Source organism: Poeciliopsis prolifica, unplaced genomic scaffold (genome assembly GCF_027474105.1).
Source record: "Poeciliopsis prolifica strain line A6 unplaced genomic scaffold, Auburn_PproV2 SCAFFOLD035, whole genome shotgun sequence".
Taxonomy (NCBI): Eukaryota; Metazoa; Chordata; class Actinopteri; order Cyprinodontiformes; family Poeciliidae; genus Poeciliopsis; species Poeciliopsis prolifica.
Window position 1 is genome coordinate 2,432,461 of NW_026562410.1, and position 24,764 is coordinate 2,457,224.

The 24,764-nt window shown below is 37.2% G+C and overlaps 1 protein-coding gene across 2 annotated transcripts in view; it reads left to right on the forward strand.

Annotated features, from left to right (window-relative positions):
* Positions 1–24,764, forward strand: part of fibcd1b (fibrinogen C domain containing 1b) — a 143,279-nt gene that overhangs the window by 33,941 nt on the left and 84,574 nt on the right. The window contains exons 2-3 of one of the 2 annotated variants that reach the window (XM_055052509.1): positions 6,443–6,526; positions 13,315–13,794. In XM_055052509.1, coding sequence (XP_054908484.1) covers positions 6,443–6,526; positions 13,315–13,794 — 564 coding nt within the window. The remainder of the gene's footprint in view (positions 1–6,442; positions 6,527–13,314; positions 13,795–24,764) is intronic. The other variant, XM_055052510.1, reaches the window with a different exon arrangement.

A 24,764-nucleotide genomic window follows, 5' to 3' on the forward strand; every position in this document is an offset into this window, starting at 1 on the left:
TTGTGATTGTCTGGGCATAATTTCCTCCTCTAGGACCTGGATGACTCAGCATAATTAATGGAACTATAAATTGTGCTCTCTACCAGGAAGGAAGAAGAGGGAGATTATCCAGCCATCAGCTCATGATTTTAAGCTAAGCACATATGGGTAATGAGGCAGAACAATTATCTGAAGCACAACAAGAAGTCCACCTCTGGACTGTTCAAATAACAAACAAAAATATTGGAGTGGCCTACTCACATACAAATGTTGTGTAAACTGCTCATGCTCAAAAAACCCTCCAATGTAGCTAAATTAAAGCAATTTTGCAAAGAAAATTGGACCAAAATTCCTCCACAGCAGTGTCATTGTCAATTACTGCACATGCACAAGCCTAGTTGCTGCTGCCAAGGATGGCACAATCAGGGGAGAATTACTTTTTCACCCAAGGCCAAATTTAGTTGGGTATTTTGTTTTCCTTCCATATATAATGCTTAATGCTTTGGAAACATCAATTTATTTTTTCATAGCTGGCTAAACAACAATTTGTCCAATATTTTGCAGGGTTATGTGGCTGTACCTGTTGAAAAAGGATGAAGAAGTGTTGTGTCATTTACTAAATCTTAATATTGTATTTTCAAAATGACATGCTACTTTCCCGTGTCATTAGTGATTATGGTCAATAAGTGAATAAGATTTCTGATGACCTTACCAAAGTTTTCTTATCGATTTTGGAGGAATTCTCCCAGATTTGAAATTCAGTTATTTTGCCTGAACATCAGCAAATTGTGCAGTGTGACATTAATAATAATAATAATAATAATAATAATAATAATAATAATAATAATAATAATAATAATAATAATAATAATAATAATAATAATAATAATAAACATTATGCATAGTGGACAAAAGGAAAAGTGTCTGATGTGACAGTGGGGAAGTTATGAGGGAGAGGTAAATTGCCGTAATTGTTTTTATGTTACTTTAATGGGCGGTTGGAGATGGAAACACTATTAAATGCTTGTGATAGATTTTGTCAAGAAATTTTTTTTATTTTTATTTTTTCCTTTTATGTGAACAGATGCTCATGAACTGGTAATCCTTATTTTCGAGGAATGCCTCACTGTTGTTCTGTTAGAAATTAATTTCACCTGTGTTGTACATTCTGGTTTCAGGTTGCTTGTTGAGGGTCTAGTCAACATCTCGTCTCCCACCAAACAGCATGGTGTGTCCTAATCTGCTTTGTGATCCCATTTTTGTATCTCCTGTCTTCTCTCTCTTTTCACCATTCTGTCAGTTTGAGTCCTCCCATTTAGCATCCTGCGAGTCCCGTTAAATGATTAGTAAGCCCACAAGTGAATATATGCAAAGCCTCTTCCACTCCATCAGCGGCTTAGTGAGGAGAGAGCTTAAACACACCTTGCTAAATCCCTGTCACACACATTTCTGTAAAGGTGCTCTGTAAAGTGAGCTAATATGGCAAATACAGCATTTTTAGCTTCCTAACTGCCATATTCTGAGACGATGTTGGTATTCTTGTCTGAAACACTTGAAACTTTAGATTTTTTTTTGTCCAAGAACACAGTCCCATCCTTCCAGGTGACTGCATCAGATATTATTTCTGATGGTTCAACTAATCAAAGTGTCCCATTGAGTTTCAAATCCTCTTTGCTGGTGGGGTTTCCGGAGTCAGATTAGGACAAGACAAATGTCATCCCAACACCAAGAGCACTCTGTAAGACACCATACAGATATGGGTCCTTTGCTTGCGGTGTTTGTGTGTATGTATCTGTACAAGCTGCAAAGAAGCCCCGGTGTGAGCATCAGCAGACACGGGGATAAGAAAATAAAGCTCTGATACATGTTGCTCTGTGTTATGGGCAGAGAAAGTGTCAAGAACCTCAGTGTGTTTCAGCTGTAGCGCGAAACCTTTGTTCTTAGTGTTTAACTTCCACTGCCAGTGAGTGTGTGCTCTCAATGTGGAGTAAAGCACATAGTGAGAGCAAACTTTGTGTCGACGTCTTTGCATAAAATACTGAACATGATTCTGCTTTAACTGAGAAGCTCTGCAATCTAATCTAGTCAGTGTAGCCAAATCACTGTGGTGTCTCTGTTTGCAGTGCTGCACCATAGCTCCTCTGTGTATTGCAAACACAGACAGCTGCAACGTTTTTTAGCAGAGCAAATTTAGATTTCTATTGCTGACCCCAAGGCTGCTTCTTAGAATGCAGTGCACCTCCCCCACTAACAACCACATTCACTTTAGTTTTTTTTTTTTTTAACTCTCTCTCTTCCGTCTTATTATACTTATTTGCACTTGCTCGATGTATTAAACATTGGAAGGAAATGCTTAGAGCAAATTAATTAATTACATGCAAAACTAAAATCTGTCAAAAACAAATATGGATTTACAGAGAAAAAAAATGAAAATTTTGGGTCAACATGAGTTCATGTAAAGATGCAGATTTACATGAACAGATTTATTTTTTATTTTTTTTTCTAAACTTGGAAATGTCCACTGGAGATGTTACAGCACTCCTGTAAATTAGGTTGAGTTACAGTCCGTTTAGGACTTAGATTTGATCATGCCATTGTGTTCATGCCATCATGAACAAAATATCCATTCATCCATCCATCCGTCCATCTAAGCTTATCTGGGATTAGGCACGTTCAAGAAATCCAGACGTCAAACTCTTTATCTTTTATTACAAGATTTCAAATATGTATAGCCCCTCCAGCAAGTTCTGGTTCTGCCACGGGGGTCCCAATCGACCGTGCACAAAAAATATGCAGCAGTAAGTTCTGTTTTTTTTTTTTTTCACACATTTAGTTACATATATATTTCAATGGAGTTCAAATTTTTTTCAATAAACCAAAATACGCAAAAGCCAATTATTGTGAAGTCAACGGAAAGTCATACATTTCCTTTTTTTGTGTGAATAGATAGGAATATGAATAGTGTGATTCATGTGTTTTATTGAACCTCCATGAATCAATACGTTTAAATCTTTCTTCATTGGAATAAGGTCTGAACTTCATCTTGGCCATTCCATCATGCATAGAGCCTGTAATGGATTTTTGTTTTTCCATCTATTCATTTGATGGATCTATCCATTAAGTCTGACCCTTCCATCTTTTAATTGTGCCCTGTCTGAATAAAAGTAACTGTACAACATAATACTGACACCACTTTGTCTGCTGTGTTCAGGGTGATGTGCAGTTTGTTTTCTGCTATCTAGAACATTTTACTTGTAGGCCAGAAAGTTCAGTTTTGGTCTCATCTGACCAGAGCACATTACTCCACTTTTGCATTGTTCCTTAAATATTTTGTGACAGATTTCAAATCAGACTGCTTATGGTTTTCTGTCAACATCTATCTCCTTGTTGGTCATACATTAGGCCACGTGTATCGTACAGAATTAGTAGATATTTTGAGAAGAAATGAATGTTGTTGAGGAGTATGTACACATTGACGGTTACCTGAACAACAGACTGAAACAGAGATGCAACAGTGAAGCTGGAGAGGCTGCCAGTCTACCTTTGAGCAACATAGAATAATACAAACATGCACATACATGCACTCATAACTAAGGGCAATTCAGCGAGACAGATTAATGTAACGGTCACGGTTTTTGTGTACCCAAGGATAATCTATGCATGCATAGGGATTTCATGCAAAGCCAATACAGAAAGACCCTAAGCTGTGATTTGAATCTTCTTGATGCATGGCAACATTGCCACCAACTGTGTCACTGTGCAGCCCATATGTTGCCTTATTTGATCAAATCCTATTAAAAAAAACAATTAACTTCTGTGGTTGTGTCTAACAAAATGGGAAAAATTCAAGTAGTGTAAAAACTTCTGTAAAGCCCTTTATAGCAACTTCGATGGCTTATTCATTTATCTTAAAAGTATAACGTACATAAAGGGAAGACCGATGCACTACTTGATCCTTATTCATTACATGACCTCAAAAAGTGAGAGTTTTATCTTAGTTGAAAGTGTTTTGGACCATAACTACGTGAGATAAGAAAAGCTTATTCAGGTGCGCTGTAAAGAAATTCATCACGGATGCAACCTTACAGTAAGCACTGCCATGCATTTTTCTGTGCTCCTATTTGCCTACAAAGTAATAATTACAAGAGATATCCCATGAAGAAAAAATCTGCCTTGTTAGTCAAATGGAAATTTTGATGTAACAGAATAGATACCTGCTGAGGGGATGACCAGACTGAAAGTATCAAGGTTTTTCTCTCATTGATTTGTCTTGTATTTCTGCTTTGTTCTGCTCATGAGGGTCAGGATGAGAGGCGTGCTACATACACTCAACAGGTTGCCACTCCATTATCATGCCAGCACAGAGAAACACAAGACTAACGACCATGTCTATCCATGCTTGCGCATACTGTCAGTGTAGGATCTGCTACTAATTTTACATTTCTGTTGTACTGGATCAGAGTACCTGGAGAAAACCCACACATGCTCAAAGAGAACATGAGGCATCAGGAAAGCTCCTCACAATGCAATTAGATGTAGTCTAGCAGTTAGCATAGTTTTATCAACCTTCACCGTGTGATTCAAAAGAGGGGTGGAGGGTGTTACATAGTAGTGTTAGTTATTCAGACAATCTCATCCTCTTTTTTTTGGACAAAATGAAGAGCAGCTCCTGATAGCATGCTTGAAATGCTTTGACTTCTAATTAGCACACTGTATTGGCTGGAGCGATGATGCTTGTCATATTTCATAACAGATCATTCCATTTGTTTCTTCCCACCTAGACTGTTATACAGACTGTAGCTTACTACTGCCATCATGGATGGCTTTTATCCTCTTCAAATGGAACATGTCCAGCTTTCAATGCAGACAAATGTATCTACTTTGGCTGCTTATTCTGTTCTTGGTGTCATATTTGTTCACGCTGTCATCTAATGTGCATATAATTATTTGCCATTGTATCCATATTGCTTACACTTTTGCATGTTACTTTTGTGTTTTATTGCACATTTTATGTGATAAATGGGCACGGAAAGGAACATATGGTTTCCCAATTTTTCTTGCAAAGAAAAATGTGCAATATATTCCAAGCTCCCAATGCAATATTTTTCTTTGTTGAAAACCAAAAAGCATATTCACAGCTTGATGCTGCCACTCTCTCTTTTACAATTTATATAGTATGTTTAGAGTGATATGCAGTTCTAGTTTTTTTTGTTTGTTTCTTTTTGCCACACAATTTTTTTTTTTATCTTACCATTTTATTATTTGCAACATGTTTGCTGTTCCACTTACATATCATGGAAAATTAACAGCAGAATTTTAAATTTGCATTGGCTTTATTTTTTCATAATTTATGTTCTCCTTAGAACGGCAAGTTGTCAATAGCTCCTCCTGTCTTAGTTGTCAATCTATGTAGCGCCTCCATAGTTAGTAATGATAATTTTCTGAGAATTACTTTTACTAACATTCAGTGAGAAAATTTAAAGATGTTGAGATAATTACTGTATTTACACTGAGATGGATAAAATAACACCTGAATTCAGTCACTTGCCACTGAGAGCAAACACTGAAATGCTTTTAATATAGTAAAATACCAAATAAAGTTCAAGGGGTCTAGGTTAATATTATGTCAAATATTAGCATATAAACAAGTTCATTGTACCAAGCTAAAGAACAAATTTCAGTGCAAACATTCCTTTTACTTTTAATGCACTGAATTTGTCAACTTGTGTATGTGTGTGTGTGTGTATACTCTTCAGTGTCGGTGTTTTTGTCGTAGGCTAATTGAGCAATTCGGTTGTGGGAGCAGTAGTGTTTAAGGTCATGGATCAGCCTGCTCCCATGGCTCTGTCAGAAAGATGCTGCTTTCATAATTACTCTGCTTTTATCTGTAGCGCAGCTAAAATGACTTCCAGACAAATGCACACGGAAAGCACAAACAAGCTCGAATACTGAAGAGTGAAATATTTAGATATTGCAAACTAACGCCCACGTTCAGCTGCATGCGTGAACAATTGCTTGCACACTAACACTTCCCCAACAATTTAAAGTCCTTTAATTTTATAGATGAGGCATTTTTGAAACCTCTTTCATGAACAATTGAATTCAGTCATGCGTGATGAGAATGCCTGTTGGGTCTTTCTGCCTGCACATATTCGTGTGTAGGCGACTGCATTTTATCAGACCGAGCAGCTTTTATCGCCGAACAACAATTTTAGATTAGATGTGATTGCTTGGTTCACATAACACATGCAACACTTTCATTTCTCAGCTATTTCAATGCTGATCCAAAACCAGCGGCCCAGTCTGGATATTTGCACAGGCACGCATATGTCCCTTTCAGTATCTGTGTGTGCATGTGTGCACGCACGCTTGCATGTTTGTGTGCATGTGCTTGCATGCTTGACTGCACATGTAACTTGAACAAACGCCAACACTGGTGGCCCTGTCTGTTTGTTTCACGCAGACGTTCTGTGAATGTGTGCCCAGCTCCTCTCAACTCAAACATCGTTGGTCAGACTCAGAAACCGCCAGGGAGACTCCGGCCAAGGTAAGGCCCAGTCTTCACGTTGCATAAAGTACTGGTTGGAAGGCTACATGAATATTGCACACAGTTTGGGCTGAGACTCATAATTGTGGCATGATAAATCAAGTTTCTGAAATAGCTCTTTGTTAAAGAAAATACCCTTGTTACAAAAGGTGAATGACCTGCAGTGGTGAGGACGGCGCAATCGACACACAAACCTTTTTGTCCAGTTCAGTGTCTTGATTGATTATAAAACTACCTTTAAAGGCTCAAGGTATTGCAGCATTCTTACCCTTGATGAGTGACTTTTAGTGAGTGTTTTTCAGTCTGACTTCACAAAACATAACTAAAGAACTTACAGGGCATAATATATTATGTCCCATAAGTTCTTAGAGATAAACCAAACATGGTTTTAAAAGAAAAGCATATTGTTTGAGAAGCTTTAATGAGAAAATATTTGATATATTTTAAAAGGGAAAGATTAACATAGAAAAGAAACATCAAGTAATATCCTTGTATTCAAACTGATAAAATGCAGCATGATGTGGAATGAATCCCTTCATTGTTCCATGTGTTCTTCTTTATTGTTGGTATGTATTCCTCCCCTTTCCTGTCAGTAAAAAAGGAGGCACTCAATGAAAAGTGACTGGCTCAGGTGCAGGGGAGATTAGCTATCACTGACAATTGGTTCTCATCACAATCCGCTTCCTGGCTGCATGCCGGCAGTGTGAAGGATTATTTCATATTACACTTTACATTTTGTCAGTGAGCAGCGGCGGTGACGTGACCTCAGGTTGAGTACTCAGATATATACAGGCATTAGATGGATAAGGCCCTGCAGATTTCCTGAACTCGGTGATGTGATGAGAGGAAGAAAAAGGGATTTGATTATATGAGAGATTTGGTGACAAATGTGTGTTGAATGCAAATGTAAAAGTGTAACTTAAAATGCAGGCGCATGAAAACTGGAGGAAAAGCTCCCTTTTACAAGTTTAATGTTTGAATATGTTTAACTTCCTTCACAGTTTGAAGAAAATCTGCATATTTTTCTGAGTAGTTTGTTTTTTGGTTTTGTGTATTTGAGCAAAATTTTGTGTCTTCCCAAAGTTTTCACACTGAGAACCTTTTTCCATTTTCCCAATATTTCCAGTTACATCATTGTATAGCCAATCTTATTTAAAGCAACTCACAGTCTGCTTAAATGTGTCTAGTTGTCACTGCTGAAAAAAGTACAGATTATTTAGCTGTGAAAGGAATTGATGTGTTACCACTTTATTATTTAACCATCTTTTTCTAAGTTTTGTATTAGTCACAAAAACAATTCATGCTGCCAGTTTCACTTAACGTTTCGAGCATTCTTCATGCAGAGGTGAGTGAAGTATGTGGATGGCTTAGCCTTAGTTATAACTGAGTCATTCCTACTCTAGTTGAGTCACAGTTGTATTGTTTCTGAATTACTGGTGGGGATGTGTGAAATACACGTGTGAGAAATGTGATGCTGAAATTTTTAAAATGCCAAATAAACCAAAGCCAGCTACCTGACATATATTGTCGTCAAATAATTTTTGTCACATTGTCAAATCTTCAGTATGGTGATGGTGGTGTTATTTTTCTGTCCAATGATGTCTTCCTATGTCATTGAAGTTTAAAGGACAAATACACAATGATGTGACAGAGATAATTTAGACAGATAAAAAAAAGTATTCACTTTGTGGCTAAAACATGAAAAATAAGGGTCAATCTTTCTTTAAGGTAGATTAGAAAAACAAATTGTTGAAAGCTTATTTTGTGCATGTCTCATCCAACAAAGGTCTGCCAGTTCTCATATGTGATGGGACTAGACATTTCCATTGAGATTAATTCTCTCTGATTCTCCTTTTCCAAAAACTGTCCATCAGAATTCCCCTGCTATCCCCACAAATCCCTCTGAGACCAGAGGAAATCTGAAAGTCAACTACTAATTACAGACCGACCTAATGCAGCAAGAAACATTTTTAAAAAGTATGAAAGAAAATTCTGTGTTAAGAGCTTTCCGGCATCACAGTGTCTGTCATTACTGAGCAGCTCTGAAGAAGAATTTACACACCAGGTATTCTGTGGGGACATAAAGCTTCCTGCTGGTGCATGTTAATTTTCATTGACGATCAAACTGATAAGGCAGCAGAAAAATTGTGTACTTTTTGTGCTTCTTCCACTTTGTTGTTTGACTTCATGTCAATCTGCCTCACAAAAAAACAAAAAAAAAAACACACAATGGACTAGTCAATGGCTTCAAACTGCTGCATCATGATACCTTTACTCTGAGACCAGTTTCCAACCAATTCGTTTGTTACCATTTTGGATATCATGTAAATTTATTATGAATGAATAATTAATGAGCTTAGTTTCTTTTCAAAGAGTTTTCACCCATAAAAGTCATCCCTGAAGTCATATTTGAAAGCTTCCTATTATGCGTTTTAATTACATTTTACTGATGTGTGACCTCCAGCAGCATTGCAGCACCCTGACATAATCCATCTCGGTAAATACCTCATAAAATAACCAAAGTATTTTCAAGCAGGGTTTCTCTGCAAAGAGAGAATGTGAGATGAAGTTAGAGTCAGAGATTCAGTATTGGGTGGATGGCTGGGTCAACAAAACTTTGGGTTTGAAGACACGGGTGCACTGTTTGGTGTAATTAGAAGTGTGTGGTGCAGCGTGTGGTCCAAGATACAGTGTAGCACAGAAGATGAAATCAAAAAGAGGAGGAGATAACAGAGAAAAGTTGCTTAGAGTAAAATTGAGGCTATGTTTTTGCTGAAAGCAAAAGCACTGAAAATGCAGGGTGATAAACTAACCTGGAACCGACATGAAAAAAAAAGGTGAAACAAGGAGGACAAAAAAGTTAAGACACCACTGAAAAGGAGACAGAGCAAACTTGGAGATGATGCAGGGATGGTGCCATTTCATTGACTTCAAAGGTCAAAGGTGAATTCTTGGATTCACATCTTGCCAGAAGTGTAAGAAAGATTTCTGGCAGAAAATATTGCAATTAAAAGGGTATATTTTGGAGCCACTTCCTCAATGTGGGGGTCAGATGAACCGAGCTCACCACAAATTCTAAATTAAGGCATAAGACATATGATTTTTTATTTGACATTATGTTTCCCGAACATAACAAAATTGCAGTGGTTCTGTCAGTGATAAATTAGATTCACTGTGGGAAAAAAATGCAGTATAATAAGTCATTGCTGAACAGTAGGTTTCATGATTCAATATTCTAAACATGAAGATGTCAGCATTGCAAGCCTCTTTCTGTTAGGACACCTAAGACGTTTATCTTTTTTCATGTTAGTCAGTATACTGTTAATGAATATTCAGTGATGGGTTCCACTAATGTCTTGGCCTGCTGGCAATAGAGCTTTGGGAAACTGTTTTAATGTCATATTGCTGTCGTTCTGCAGAATGTTCCCATTATGCGCATAATATATACTGTGGCTATGCTGATACACGTACAAATATTTAAAATCTCGGAGCTGCTGCGGGTTTAAAATGCATGCTGAAATTTTTAATGATGCCACAGTTCACATGTAACGTGAGATCTGAACAAAGGATGATATGTTCAACTAATTCCCACTGTAAGATAATTTGTTGCCGTTTGAAAAAGCGTTGGTTTATTTTTCTGTTTTTTTTTTTGTTTTTTTTTGTTCAATGTTTGTATCTGCTGATGGGTTCTGACACAAGTGTTTGGCAGGGAGTGCATGTTCTGATTGTGCTTGTACATAAAACACCAGACATTGAAATTGAGTGGGCAATCCTGGTGCTTCGGTGCAGTACAGGGTTTGATTTATTTGCATGTCTTAAATATCATTAGCTAAGAGTAACATAACTAGCTTCTCTCACTGTCAAAAAGATTAAATATAATTTACCATTCTGTTAGAAATTTACATAACCCCAGCATGAATATCCTAGTATAATAAAACTTTTAAGGACAAGTTTCAAATGTTCCACATCCATTCTGAAATATTTTTCACCAATCTGTGATAATTTAAACAAGATTTAGGTACACAAGTTTATTGGATTTTTTTTTCTCTTATTGAGAACCAAAGCTGTGTACACAGGCTGAAATTATATACATACATGTCCACCAGCATTTAGATAAATGCAGCTCACAAGCATCTGGTTCATTGGAAAATGGTGGAATACTGTGAGTTTGTGGAAAGGCACTTTTACCTTATGCTTTTGCATCAGATCTAATGCCTATCCAATCCAATGTAGACGGGTTTGCTGCGGCATAGATGTGCCAGGAAAAGACAAAACAACCATAAAAACACACCAAGGTCCACAAGCACGGATCCCCAAGCTGCTCCGTCTGTACTCACTGCCATTATCGATGACTGTTGGTTTGACTGTAATGCTTTGGTAAAGTTTTGGTAAACCCAAAGGAAATATTGCTACATGAAGAGTAAAGAAAGCATTTCCCCCACATTAATTTGAGCTTTTATGGTTATTAAATGGGAAAGATCTGAAAAAAAAAAAAAAAGCTTAGCCAATACTAGTGTTTATCAAAGAAGAATAAATACTTTTTGTCTCCACCATGGTGTCTTGCAAATTTTGTTCTAATGGATTTAGACTTTTCTGGAAAAGGTATGTTTGGCTCATTTAACCTGCGACTGCAGCTTTTTGTTTATTTTGCAAAGTGGGCTAGAATCCATATCCTTGCACTTTGCGCTCATTTTTTCAACTGTACAGAAAATTTAGATTTTCCTTTTTTTCATGGTGTTCTCATATTTTGTTTCTTCCCTTTGGCAATAAAATCTTGCTTGTGCCACCGGCTGTAAAACTAGTCGAAAGCATGATCTAGTGTATACTCCTTTGGGCTTTAAAGTAGGACACGGCTGTTTTTTTATTAGAGTCTCCGTCTGAAGTCATGTCTGCCACCACAGCTGTTTCAACAGTCGTCTTCAAAAAAAAAAAAAATCTGAAATGCAATTACCTTGTTAATTTATTATTTATTTTATTAATTTTTTTATTTGAGAACTGCAAAAAGGGAATTCAAATGGCTTGTTTCTGCTGTTGAGTATTGTGAAGAATCATATAATTTAACAGATATTTCAAAATATTTTTGTTAAATTTTTCTGAACATCTGAAAGCAGCTTTCTCTAAATGTTTTTATTATTTTTATTTTTCCCCCAGATTACATGACCTCCACTAATCCTGCTACCCGCTCTTTTCTTGATGCTTTTATTCAGGACACAATTTTTCAGAAAATGTTTTTTGCTCAAATGTCGAAAAGATTTTCTCACCCATAATTCTTCCAAGTGATTTTGGCCTGTTTTACTGTGATAAAATAAATATTGAAATATCTCGTTAAAATACTTATGTAAAATAGTCCTAATTATTTTTTTATGCGTTTTATGAGTTGACATTTGAACAAATCACACTCAGAAGGGTATCGCACATGATTAACTTTCTCCAAACCCAATCTTTTACAACCAGTGTGGGTGTTGAATAAATCCCTTTGCTTACTGATGGAGCATTATGCTTGTTCAGACTACATTACCCCCTTTTGGTGCAACATACAGGCTACGTGGTTTGGTCTAAGGAGAACTTTAAAATGGACTTGAGTTGTTAGGAAAACACCCCCACATGTCATGGGTATTTACATTTTTTTATGGTCCATGCCCATAGACTGTGTGTAAACAAAGTTTAGCAGGAACTTCCCCTGCTGAGGATAATTGATTTTCTTAACTTTAAAGGAATCATAAAGCTCTTCCATAAAGCAGACCGTTAGTCCTCTATTAGCTGGGGTTCAGTGTGCTTTCTTAGTCGATTTGCATATTAACGTAGTCGCTCTCATGCTCTCGTAAAAACAGAAAACAAACATGCTTGCATGCATCAGCCCACATATTTTCATATGGGACATCCTCTGGTGTGGAAAAAAAAACTGAAAAAAGACCAATTTCTATTTCATTATGAGGAATTTGTGGGGGAATTGTACATTGTTTATCATGTGTAATGGGCTCTTGTGCTAGTCTGCCCTCTGTTCCTATTTCTCCTGATGTGGGTGAACAATTTAACTGTGACTTTATTCTGCGCCTTATAATTTATTTAATGCCGGCTTTGTTTACAGTTTGGCTTTTCTCAGACAAGGATTCTGCGATTTGGTTGTGCAGCTACAACCTTCCTGAGTCTCATTTTCACATAGGCCTTAATAAAGGGTTTCCATTTTATGGTAACCCGCAAAAGAGATTTTTGTGTATTTTTCGCGATTGGGTGCATTTGTAAAAAATAAAAATGATCTTCCTCTTCTCAATTATCTAGTACCTGAACTTAAGTTTCAGTATAGCAGAGGTCAGTGTTGGTTGGTTTGTCAGAAGAATAAATAAATCATTGAGGGTTGTGGTTTTAATCCGACAAAAACAGAAAATTATCAGCTTTGGCATTTTGTCTCACATCTGAAAACTTGGATTCTTACCAGAGCAATGTTTCCAATGTCTTAAACCATCATGAATTTTCCATTTGCACTTCATAAGAGCAAATTTGATGGCATGTGATGCATTCTCGGCAAAAAACATATCTGAAAAGCTGTTAAACTCTTGTTGAGGCCACAACAAAAGCAGTAGTTGAAGGACTCAACATTATTTCGCCAGACAAATGCAACATTTTTTAGCTTTATGAAACTCAGAAGTTTGGAATTTGATTTATTCTGACTGAGCATCTTTGCAATGGTGAATGAATGTCATCTTTTTTTTTTTTAAAGAGGCTTTTCTCATGATGTAATATTTTTGTGTTGTCCTAACAAATTATTTTCTTCTCTCTCCTTCTTCCAGAGGATGAGCTGCAGCTACCTGCTCTGCACCATCCTTCTCTTCGTGGCCGTTCTGTTGGCCGTCACCGTAACTGGCACCATCCTTTTCATGAACCACTACCAGGCCCCGCCCATGTCGGACGGCCTACCCCATATTTCCACCAATCAGGATGAAGCAAACGCCCTGGTCACCGTGGAGAGGGGCGACGGCTCTCGCATCAACATCTTCATCGACCCCAACTGTCCCGACTATAACAGCAACTTCATGCGGCTGGAGGGTGTGCAGACCTCACTGCTCCACTCGCTGACTGACCACGACTCTGACCTGAAGTCGGTCAAAGGTCAGGACAGGGCCCTGCTGGTCAGTCTGGCTGAGGAGGTGGCCAAGCTTTCAGCCCATGCTGGACAACTGAAGATGGACTACGAGTCTCTGCGCCGGGGGCAGAGCAGTCTTGGTCAGGACCTGAATACTCTACAGACAGAACAAGGACGCCTCATACAGGTAGGACACCTATAGACCAGAGAAGGAAACACTCTTTAGATTCAACTTAGATCCCTGAGCTAAAGAGTTGAGACACTTTTTAGACTCCTGGCCTAAGACTAGAGCCATGTTTAGATTGACATTCTGTGCCGTGATTCACTGCTACTCATGTTTGTCTGGGAAAGGATGCGCTTGATTATAAAATAGTTTAGTTGGTATTTTATGGGCTGTCAATGCGCATAGATTTAATGAGAAAATTGTCATTTAACTCAGTAGCCACTTAAGATATGACTGTGAATTAGGGTGAAAAACTTGAGTTGGCATGGTCTTGGCCATCAAAACTTTGAGACTTTTCTGGAACCTGGAAAAATGACTTGGAAACATCTTTGCTATACCCACACAAATCAAAATACATGCAATACATGCAAATACATCAAAATATATGCACAATATTACATCATGCATGTACTTTGTACTAATATCCCAAAACGAAGAACATATATCATTTTTTTTAAAACTCAGTTGAACTAGATAATAAAACTGAAAAGCAACTGTTAAAGCAGCAATTTATCTGGAACTACTTCATGCCCAGCAGTTTAACTTTACTTACGTCAGCATTAAATTTGAATCATTTGAGAAATGAACACAAGAAAAGCAAACAATGCATTTGACAAAGGATGCTTTAACAGTTTTCTTAACCATTTTTGAAGAGGTGTTGGACAAACTAAGCTCTGAAGAAAACCAAAAGCTCTTTGAACAGAAGAATATCTATTGAGTAGATAAGATGTAATAGCATTCGAAACATTAAAAGCTGAAGACTAGTTTACTCTTAAGCAGAATATCAGCTTAGTTTTCCGAGTAAAACTAATGGGTTGTGAATAAGACTGTTATGACACCATCATAAACATGATGTAACACCTGTCAAGAAATTATGATCTTTACATTTTTAAAGATGGACACCAGCTCCGCCAATGACCCTGCAAGGATATGTGAGAATGAACAGATAATGTTAAGTCCAGCAATCCATATTTATTTTTACTTTATCTTCCCACACACTGCAGGGAAAATAGTGCCATTTCCTTCACGGATACTTAAATTTTGTTTTTGAGGTTAAGTCACAGACCAACACTTTAAAGATCGTCATTTGAGAAAAATATGTTTTTTTTTTAGAAATAAACTATGTAAGACATTTTTTGTTTGTTTGTTTTTTACTTTTTTGCAACCCTTGTCCTTTCTGGTGAATTCTGATAAAAAAAAATTTAAAATACAAAAATAATAATAAAACACAAAAAAACACAAGTTAGCACTAACCATTCACAGCTCAATTCGATTCTTTAAGTAATATTCAGAGGAGCTCTGAGGTGCGGGATGTAAAATGCTTATCGATGCATATTGATTGTGAGGCTACTTTAAGATGTGTGGAAGCCTATTGCTCTGGAGCATTTTCTGTGGGTATATTTGTGTTCCTTTCTCCCTTCTGCAAGCTCAAAACATGATCGTTCCCTGAGTCAATGCCAACTTGAGCGTGTCCGTTTCGTTTTACACCGCGATTGCCCAGCTGCAACGAAATTAAAGCACAAATAGAGCTTATGTTTCTCCAGGCTCATGTTCCTCTTAATGTAACTCTCCCGGCCTTGCATTCGAAGGGGAAATCGCTGGGGAAGAAATGTCCATCATGTTTGAAGAAAAACCTGCAACTCGCACATTAATTCGATAAGATAACATAATGCTTCCCGAGATGGATGCAGCCATAATTAAAGCCCCTTTAGTTTTGCACTGTCCAGACTGATTTATTGATGACACATATCCTGAATATCTGTGGTGATTTTTCATGCTACATGCTCCTTTAATCCTGTCAGGTCAGCTAAGGCCTGCGCTCCATCATAAATAGATAGAATGGCGTAGGTGGCACCTTGCTGCCAGCCATGCATCTGAAGCAATTGAATTCATTTGCCAATCGTTTCTTAAAGCCAGAGTCCCATCGCTTTTTAATCAATTCATGTAGAAAAGCTTAAAGGTTGGTTTGTTGGCAAACAAGTGTTTGGAGACTGAGCGGTAAAAGCAGTGAGCTGCTTTTAATTTGTGGAATGGTGTAGGTGGCACGGGGCAGTGGGCAGGGCGTGTCGAGGTGGTACCAGCAGCAGCTTACACACTCCAGGTGATTGATTTGCTCTGTGGAAGCAAGGCATGTGGTGCACACATCCGCTATTTCAGCTTGACACCATGGTGTGACTGTGTGATCTATGGGATACCTGTGGCCAGGAGTTCTGATTTATAAGATGGCACACTGCTGAATGTGCTATGCACTGCAGCCCTCTTTCTTACAGAAAAAAAAACTAAACAAAAAAAACTCACCCTGCCTTACAGGGATAAGCCCGTCCACATCCCCCTGAGGTGGGGTGTAGGAGAATCTGATTGCAGTGGGTTTGGGGGAAATGTGATTTTATTGTTTAAAAAAAGACATACTCATCTTTCATTTGAAGAGAAGTGTGCTGACATATTTGCGAATGGATAAATCACTCTGATGATAAAACTATTCCAGCTGAGGCTTGGATCACAGAGTGATATACAAGGGCATCCATGTTTTTTAAAGACCAGTTGGTAATTTTGTTTACTTCATAAAGTTAAACCATAATAATGTAAAATATCTCTTCCTTTTGTTTTAAAGGAAGAAAAGGACTTTTGCGACTTTACAACTTAACCTACCAAATTGTGATTACAAAATTTCAATCCATAAATACTTGAGCTTTTATTGGTGAAGACTGTTTGAAATTGTGTTTTAAATAATTTCAAACATTATTTAAAATGTTTTAAATAAATAATATAACAATTGAATAATTGAATAACAATGCAGAATTTAGCTTTAATTGATTTTAAAGTTCAATTAACAGCTTGAGCTTTAAAATCAAAGTTCAAGCTGTTAATTGTTTTACTTCAGGTGTGTCAAGTTTGTCACCCAAGTGTGTGATATTGTGTAAAATACAGAACTAACAGCCTTGACTGTGAATGCAGCACTTAAAGTGATATGTGTGTGTTCTGCTCGACAAAAACTTCTGAAGTGAACTCTAATCACATTTACACCCATTGAAAGCTTTTTTAAAAAATAGATTTAAGAAACATGACCTAAATCTCTTCAAATAGTGAATAAATAAATCCCTACATTTTTCTTTAAATATGATTATTTCTTTGTGTCATTTATAAACTCAAAAGGTCCATTTAAGTCTGGTACAAACATGTATCATGGCTAATCCAATTGGTTCTAAAAATTGGCAGCAAAATTATTATTATATATGGTCAGAGTAACGTATAATATTAGCTCAGAAATATTTTTATTAATTTAAAATAGCCATAGTCAGCAAAAAATACCCGTCAATTTCTGGTTCACTATTGTGACGACTCATGCAACATATAAGATTGGAGTGAGCTACTGAGCTAAACACAGGTTAATAGAGTAACATTATCAATTTATTCCGTCAAATTTACAAACATGAAAGATTCAGCAGTTCTCATCGAAAGGATTAGAAAAATATCAAGACTTAGTGGACGTGTACATATATAGAGTAACATCTATTGAAATTATAATACAATCCATTACAAATTAATATAACAGGAACTACAAATCTTAATATTCCCACCACTATTTCAGTTTATATTTTAGTTTTTTTTTATTATTATTATTATTGTTTGTTTCTAATTGTCTTGTCAAGTTTATATATTGTGTTCTTTGTTTTACTAGACAAATGAGCATAAATGTGACCCAGACAAGTTATCTGTGTTCTAATCTCAGTTCTTTGCTTCTCAAATTTTGCTGCAATTATGACCGGATTATAACGCCACTCAATTTCTGCCCATTGTGCGGTACTCTGTATGCACTGAGAAAGATTTTTTCTCTCAGATGTCGAAGTTAACACAAAAACTGCTCTACATCAAAAATAACCCTCCGAATGGTATCTAGGACTGAATCGTACCTCCTTCATTCCAGTATGCACACACTCACTCTCTACGAAATGGGGATGCATCAAAATGCATACTTGAAAGTCATGGGATTTGTTCCAAAAATGTAAAATGCATTTTTGACATCAAAATACAAAGAAAACAGGAAACACTGTGACAACAGTTTTGGCATCCACCAAAGAACCACTTAGTTTTCTAAGGTAAGTCTGTTTTTAACAGCTCTGTGATCACATCCTCTGCCCAAACAATGCTAAAATTTATTTTAAAAAGAGGAGGAAACTGAGGTCTAAACTCGCCGAGAACCAACTTCTCATTCTTTCATGACGTGCAGCGATGCACACAGTCTGACTGCAAAATCACTTTCGCGGAGGCAAAGGCCGCAAGGAGGAGCATGAGTTACTGATTTCCTTGAACTACAGGTCACAGTTTAAACTGAATGATGTGCCTGAGGATTATTAATGTTTTAAACAAGTGGCACTTGCAACCCCTGCTAAGGATCTGGGGGCAAACTGCTGGTAAGCGAGAAAACCATATTGCCTCGAGACACTCATTCTTCCAGGCCCAAGTCCTCTGTGCGCTTGTGAAAGTAAAATTGTGCTTGCTGCAAGGTCTCAGCCAAGGATATGATACAAACAACTTCAAAAGCTCAGTAAGAAAAAGGAAAAAAAAATGTGGGTAATAAGAAAACTCAAATTTGTAAACATGAATTTGTGACTTCAAAGATTCAGCAGCTTTTGTCCAAAGGAAAATAAATATCAAGACTTAGTGGAAGAGTAACATCCATTGAAATTATAGTACAATCCATTACAAAGTAATGTAAAAGGAATTACAAATCTTAATATTCCCACCACTATTATATGCTCAGTTTCTATTTTAGGTAAATGGTTTTTATTATTCTTTGTTTGTTGTCAAATTTATTTCATTTTTTCTTTGTTTTACTTTTTTCTTTCTATTTACAATTGCCATCAGGCATTTCCTTTCTTTATTTCCCAGTATGAAATATGATGACTTGCAGGTTTCTTGATAGCTGATGCTTTGTTTTTATCTGCATTTTGTCCCCAAGGTCCTCTGGGTACTCTGACTTTCTCCCGCAGTCCAAAAACATAATTAACTGGCCGCTCTAAATTGTCCTTATCAGTGAAAGTGTCCATGCGTGGCTGTTTGATGGATGGATGAATAGATATGATGTGCTTTTGAATAGTGTTTTGCCCAATATTACACTGAGACCTTTTTAATCAAAGCAAGAAACCTAACACATGACGATTTACAATCCTGCAAATCCCTATACTGAAAACATATCCTTTTCTTCAGATGGTGTTCAGCTCACAGCCTGAAAGACAGGTGTAAAAGTGCAGAGGATATATCACTGTTAATGGGAACCACAGCTCTGGGTAATAACCTGCAGGCAAAGTTTTGTGTGAGTCTTGAAAAAAAAAGTGAGTCCTGTGCCAAGGGGCAGAGGCTGGGACATTTGTTTTCCACTGAATTACAGAACATACTTGAAGATTTCCTGATTAGCATCTTAAAGTGCTGGCAGAACAATTCCAATCATTCAAGGTCTCAGATCTGACATGTACTGTCAGATAGTACAGTTGTGTGCTTATGTGTGGGTGGTGGACGGCAGAACATTGGCTCCACATACAAACCAACTCAAACACAAAGCAGCTATGTCCAATTATGGGAGGAGCAAATTAAAAGATCAAATTGCAGTCGAAAAATTTCAGAGTCAAATTTAAATGTAAAATTTAAAGCATTCTAATGAAGGGGATTAATATGTAGGGTAATTGCTGTCTCTCTTCTTCTCTAAAGCCCTTTTTAATCTGCGTCCGTGTTGTAACGTGTTTGAAATTTAGCACTGGTTGCTTTTCTTCTCTCTTTGCTCTTATGTCTGACCACGCCCACAGCCAATCAGTGAACAGGAGATAAGCTTGCCTCACCCATGCAGGTTAAGCTGGCCCTACCAGAAACCAGGAACCGAAAAAGCAGTTACCAGCTAGGAAAAAATGAGTACATTATGTACTCGCTCATAATGCAAGCTGAGTACAGTGGAGCCAAGTCCATTAGAAAAGAGGTAATAATAGATCAGTGATGCAGAAAGATTGACAAAGTCCCATATAAAATATTTTATAAAATCTATCCTAATAAGGTGTAAAATAATTCTATATTGCAGAAAGAATTTGACATAAATTGTTATGTGATCGTAACCTTAAACTGTTCTCCAGTAGTTTGGCTACTGTCCTTTTGTTAATGTTTTTTGGCAAAATCTACGCGACTTCATCCACAACATAAAGCACAATTTATGCTTATAGGCGCAGTTGCCTTACTTGGTCTCGCTGGTAAAAGCATGCCTAACAATTCTGAGTTTCTCATAAATCCTTGATTGCTAAAAAGCTAAATATTGTATCCATTGTTCCACATACCCTGAAAGGAAGCCATGCTTTGCTGCATTTTACAACAAAGTGTGAAGCGGTCAGGATGAGGATCAGTGTCTCCAAATCAGAGGCCACAGACTTGAGCCAGAAAAAGAGTAGAGTAGAGAGAGAGGAGTTTGAGTATCTCAGGATCTTGTTCACGAATCAGGGAAAAATTGACAGCTCACAGCCTGAAGACAGGTGTAAAAGTGCAGAGTGAAGCGGGCGCTGTACTGGTCTGTCGTGGTGGACAGAGCTGTGTCAAAAAGTGAAGCTCTCGATGTACCAGTCGATCTACGTTCCTACCCTCATTTACGGTCATGAGCTTTGGGTCATGACCAAAAGAACGAGGTCATGGATACAAGTGGCCGAAATGAGTTGGAAGCGTTCTCTGAGCTTCCAACCCATTAGAGCACAGGTGTTTAACTCCAGTCCTGGAGGGCCACCGCCCTGCAGCTTCTAGATGTGCCTCTGCTGCACAACACCTGAATAGAATAATTAGGTCATTAGCAAGGCTCTGGAGATCTTATCTGCACAAGGAGGAGGTAATTAAGCCATTTCATTCCAGTGTTTTGTACCTGTGGCACATCTAAAAACTGAAGGACAGCGGCCCTTGAGGAACGAAGTTTGACACCCCTGGTGAAGCACATCCAGAATCACCACGGATTTCTTGTTTGTTTCTCTGATTGATGCTCTTTCCCCATGTCTATCACCCATAGACATGGGAAACGTGATATGTGGTGTTGCTTTGGAGATCTGATAAATCACAAAACAATGTCATGGGCAGGTGGACTATCATGCTCTACTTTGTGTTGGCACAAAACATCCAAAGGAGTATTACCAAGCCTGTGATTATGTGGCAACGTGTTAAAAAGCTCAAAAAGTGTTTAAGAATTTAGAACATGCTGTGCTCATTTGCTCTTTTTCTGTTTTTGGCTTCAGCATATTATATTTGTGCTTTGGCATTTGTGGATTTCCATAAAAAAAAAAAAAAAAAAAAAGAGTTTATTTTTCCATTGTACTGAAACCTTCCTGGCACTCTACTAAGTGTCCTAAATAAGAGGGCAGAACATTGGCTCTGCTGAAATATGTGTGAGACGGATCAACTCAAGTCAGCTTTATTTCATTATTAATGCTTTACTACAACTATTGGACTCTGCAATTCTGCCAAACTCAAATCTATGCACGGACAGACTAATCAAATGTCTGTTCAAAGATCAGGCACTTTGTGTGATATGAATCCAGTTCACTATTAAAAACATTCACATTATGTATGAAGGTTATGTTCATCATCAAGGGTAATCTTTTATTCATAGTTTCTTTGCTTCAGAGACCTTGATGTACAGTACAAGACTGTTGAATCTAATGGCTATAGCAAACTCAGTAGAGTTTGACCTAACATTGTTTGACCACTTTAATTCGTCAGGTGCTTATCGGTAGTTGAATTGCTGTTACTTAACAGGCAGTTACGCCGATTGAGAACAAGCACGCTCTTTTTTTTCTGCTAACCCAGAATCAACAAATAATAGGTTTTACAAATCAGTACGGTGAAGCAGGGTTTTGACTCCTATCTCAAAGCAACAGGCTGCCTGACTACGGAGAACTTTTTGTGATGCAGATTTCTCAGCGTTATCTCACAGAGAGCATAAATCAAACAGATAATGGGTCAAATGTGAGAATAAAGAAATCTCAGAATACGTTGTTTATTCAACAAATAGTGCCACCTTCAATATTTCTCACACTAAGAAATTCAGTTTTAGATCATCAACTGAATTTTAATAGCACCAGTAATCTGGATAAACTCACGAAGCTGTTTACTAATAAGAAATTAATATGTTGAGAAAAAACTGGAAAAGTGATGGAACCCTCCAGGTGTGGCTGGACCATGGAAAGGACTTGGAAAAAGACATAAACGACTCATCCAGGGGGACACAAAGGAACCAATAAAAACTTCTAACACCATTGTAGATATCACTTGCCTCAATTATGACACTGTTCATGATTCAGTAATAAGAGCTTGAAAGAAAAAAAAAACAAAAACAAGAAGTGGCATGCTCTGAGAGTTTTGAGGTGAAAACAAGCACTGGTCAAAACTTAACACAATGTTCTGCTTCACATTTTACAGAAAGAAAAGTACTTTGATCCCTAAGGTTTTTGGGGAAAATATTCTGTGGACTGACAAAACAAAAGTGAAACTTTTCAGTGGATCTACCATAAGTCTAACATAGCACGTCATAAATAGAACATCATGCATGGTGGTAGTGTGATTGCCTGAGGCTGATTTGCTGCTTCAGGACTTGGATGACTTGCTGAGATTAATATTTACAAGATTTTAAGGCTTCTTTTTTATTTATTTATTTTTTCCAGTTCTGTTGGTTTGAGCCAAGGAAATGCCTGAATTAGTCACTGAAAGTACTCTCTCCATGGCAATTCAAAATGCCTGATAGACATTTGGAATAAGTTGGGGAGGGTTTGTTATTAAGTAGTACCATAATTACCAAACACCCACTTGAAAAAATATGTGGCTCTAGAGTTAGCTTACTCCTGTGGTTGCTGAATATTACACTATTTCTTGGAAAACAATTGTTTCATAAATTGCACTACTCCAGGATTTTTGCCTTGTACTATTCCACTGGTTCAACAAGGATCCAGTCAGATTTGGCCACAGATAAAAGGTACTATATGTAATAATAGCATATAATATGAATATTTTGTGACTCTTAGATGCACCTCCAAATGCACCTCCTGCTGCTCCAGGGATGAGTTTTGTTCCCAAGGGATTTTTTTCTGTTCCTTTTTTTGTTCCATTGCTTGATGATCTTGGATTGTGTCATGTGTGCTGTGAGCAGAATGTCAGCTGGGTTGTGCTTAACTGCAGTGTCCCTGTTTCTCCTATTTACTGTCCCAGGATATATCTCTGACTTTGATTTTATCAGGCATTAAAGCATTTTCTAGTCTCACAATGACAGACTACTCAGCATAACAGCACAACTAATGTCTTTTTATGTTTTGTTTTTTTTAACTCTAAATGTGAAAGAGCTCCATAGTCCATTAGACTGATAAAAGAACAAACCTACCGAGACTCTCTGCCCTGATCTCCAGATGACCCTGTATATTTAAAAAGCCCTGCTTTGTTTTTCTTGTCGCTTTCTCCTGATGACTCCATTGAAAAAAAAAAAAAAACATGTTTATCAGCAAATCACTCATTAGTTTGATTTATTAACCTGCCCTTGATTTCTACTGGGGGCGTTGTACATACTTGGTGTTCGGGTGCACTGAAAAATTACCATGTCTGGAGCTCCCCTTACTCAGTCTGATTATTCTGAAGATCAGATTAAATCAGAGAGACATCTGTATAATATTCTGAAGCACTTATTTATTTATTTGCCTGGCTTATCTTTGTCAGGAATTTTCTGTCCCTGATAAAAACTCAAAAAGTGAATAAACTCAATGCCGCCTTCAGTAAAATTACACTTTCATTAAATTTCATACAAATTATGATTGTTTAGCAATAACTTTGCTGCTCTTACTTTCAGAAAGTCATTCCAATGTTTCTGAAATAACATGGTTTCATTGCTTATAATGAAATTCTTGCAACTGCTAATGTTTTCATGCTAAGCTAACATTAGCATGTTTGACTTCTCATGACATTTCAGAATGTCCCAGTTATATGCGGAGAAAACCTGCCTTATAAACGTAGCGCCTTGAAGGAAACATCATGAAATGCAATGAAAAGTGTTTGAGCTCCTCTTTTTGTGACCAGCAGTCAGTACAGACTCTTTCATAGTATTTTTATTTTATTTATTTTTTTATAGAATTAAAACAGCATTCTTACACTGAAGAAAAGGCTTGAGTTTAATACTAGTTATTTAAAAACACCTTGATCAGATTGCTGGTAAATGCATTTTGAACTTCACTACCTACTTGCAAGTCTTATCTATAGGTATGTATATGACATACTTAAAATAGTGAAATACACTGCAAATTTTGAGTAAGGCATTTATGGACATGCACAACACACACACACCGTCATTGTCTGCTACGCCTGCTGTAGTGAAACAAGATTCAGTCGTAATTTATTGCCATCTGTTTGCAGTTTGGTTTCAGATAACCTTGGCACAACTTGTATTGTATTTGTATTGTTCTTGTAACTGTTATGGACTGGATAAAAGTCACACAAACTAGGTAATTTATGGCCACTCCTGTTCTCCGATTTGTCAGCGAGAAACCAAGAGTAAATGGAAACATCAGCGAAATCTTTTCAGTGATAACAAAATTAACAAATCATTCAGTTTCATTTGCAAATAAGAATAAAAAAGACAAGGCTAGTGGTCATGAGGGAAGATTTATGTATTTGTGTAAGGGAGCATAAAAATACATTTTTCACGCAGCTCTTCGGATGCCAAATTATTATGTTGATTGTTCAAAGAAGGTTCAAAGATGAAACATGTTTCACACTGCGTTTATGACCAGCTGTGGTACATTTAGAGAGAAAAAGTCACATTTTTTGTGCAGGGTAGAACGGTGGCTTTGATCTAAGATTTTCTTTTGTTAAATCCACCATATAAGTATTTCCGTAGGGTTTTCAGCTGCTGTTGTCTCAGCATCAACACCCTCTTAAAGTTC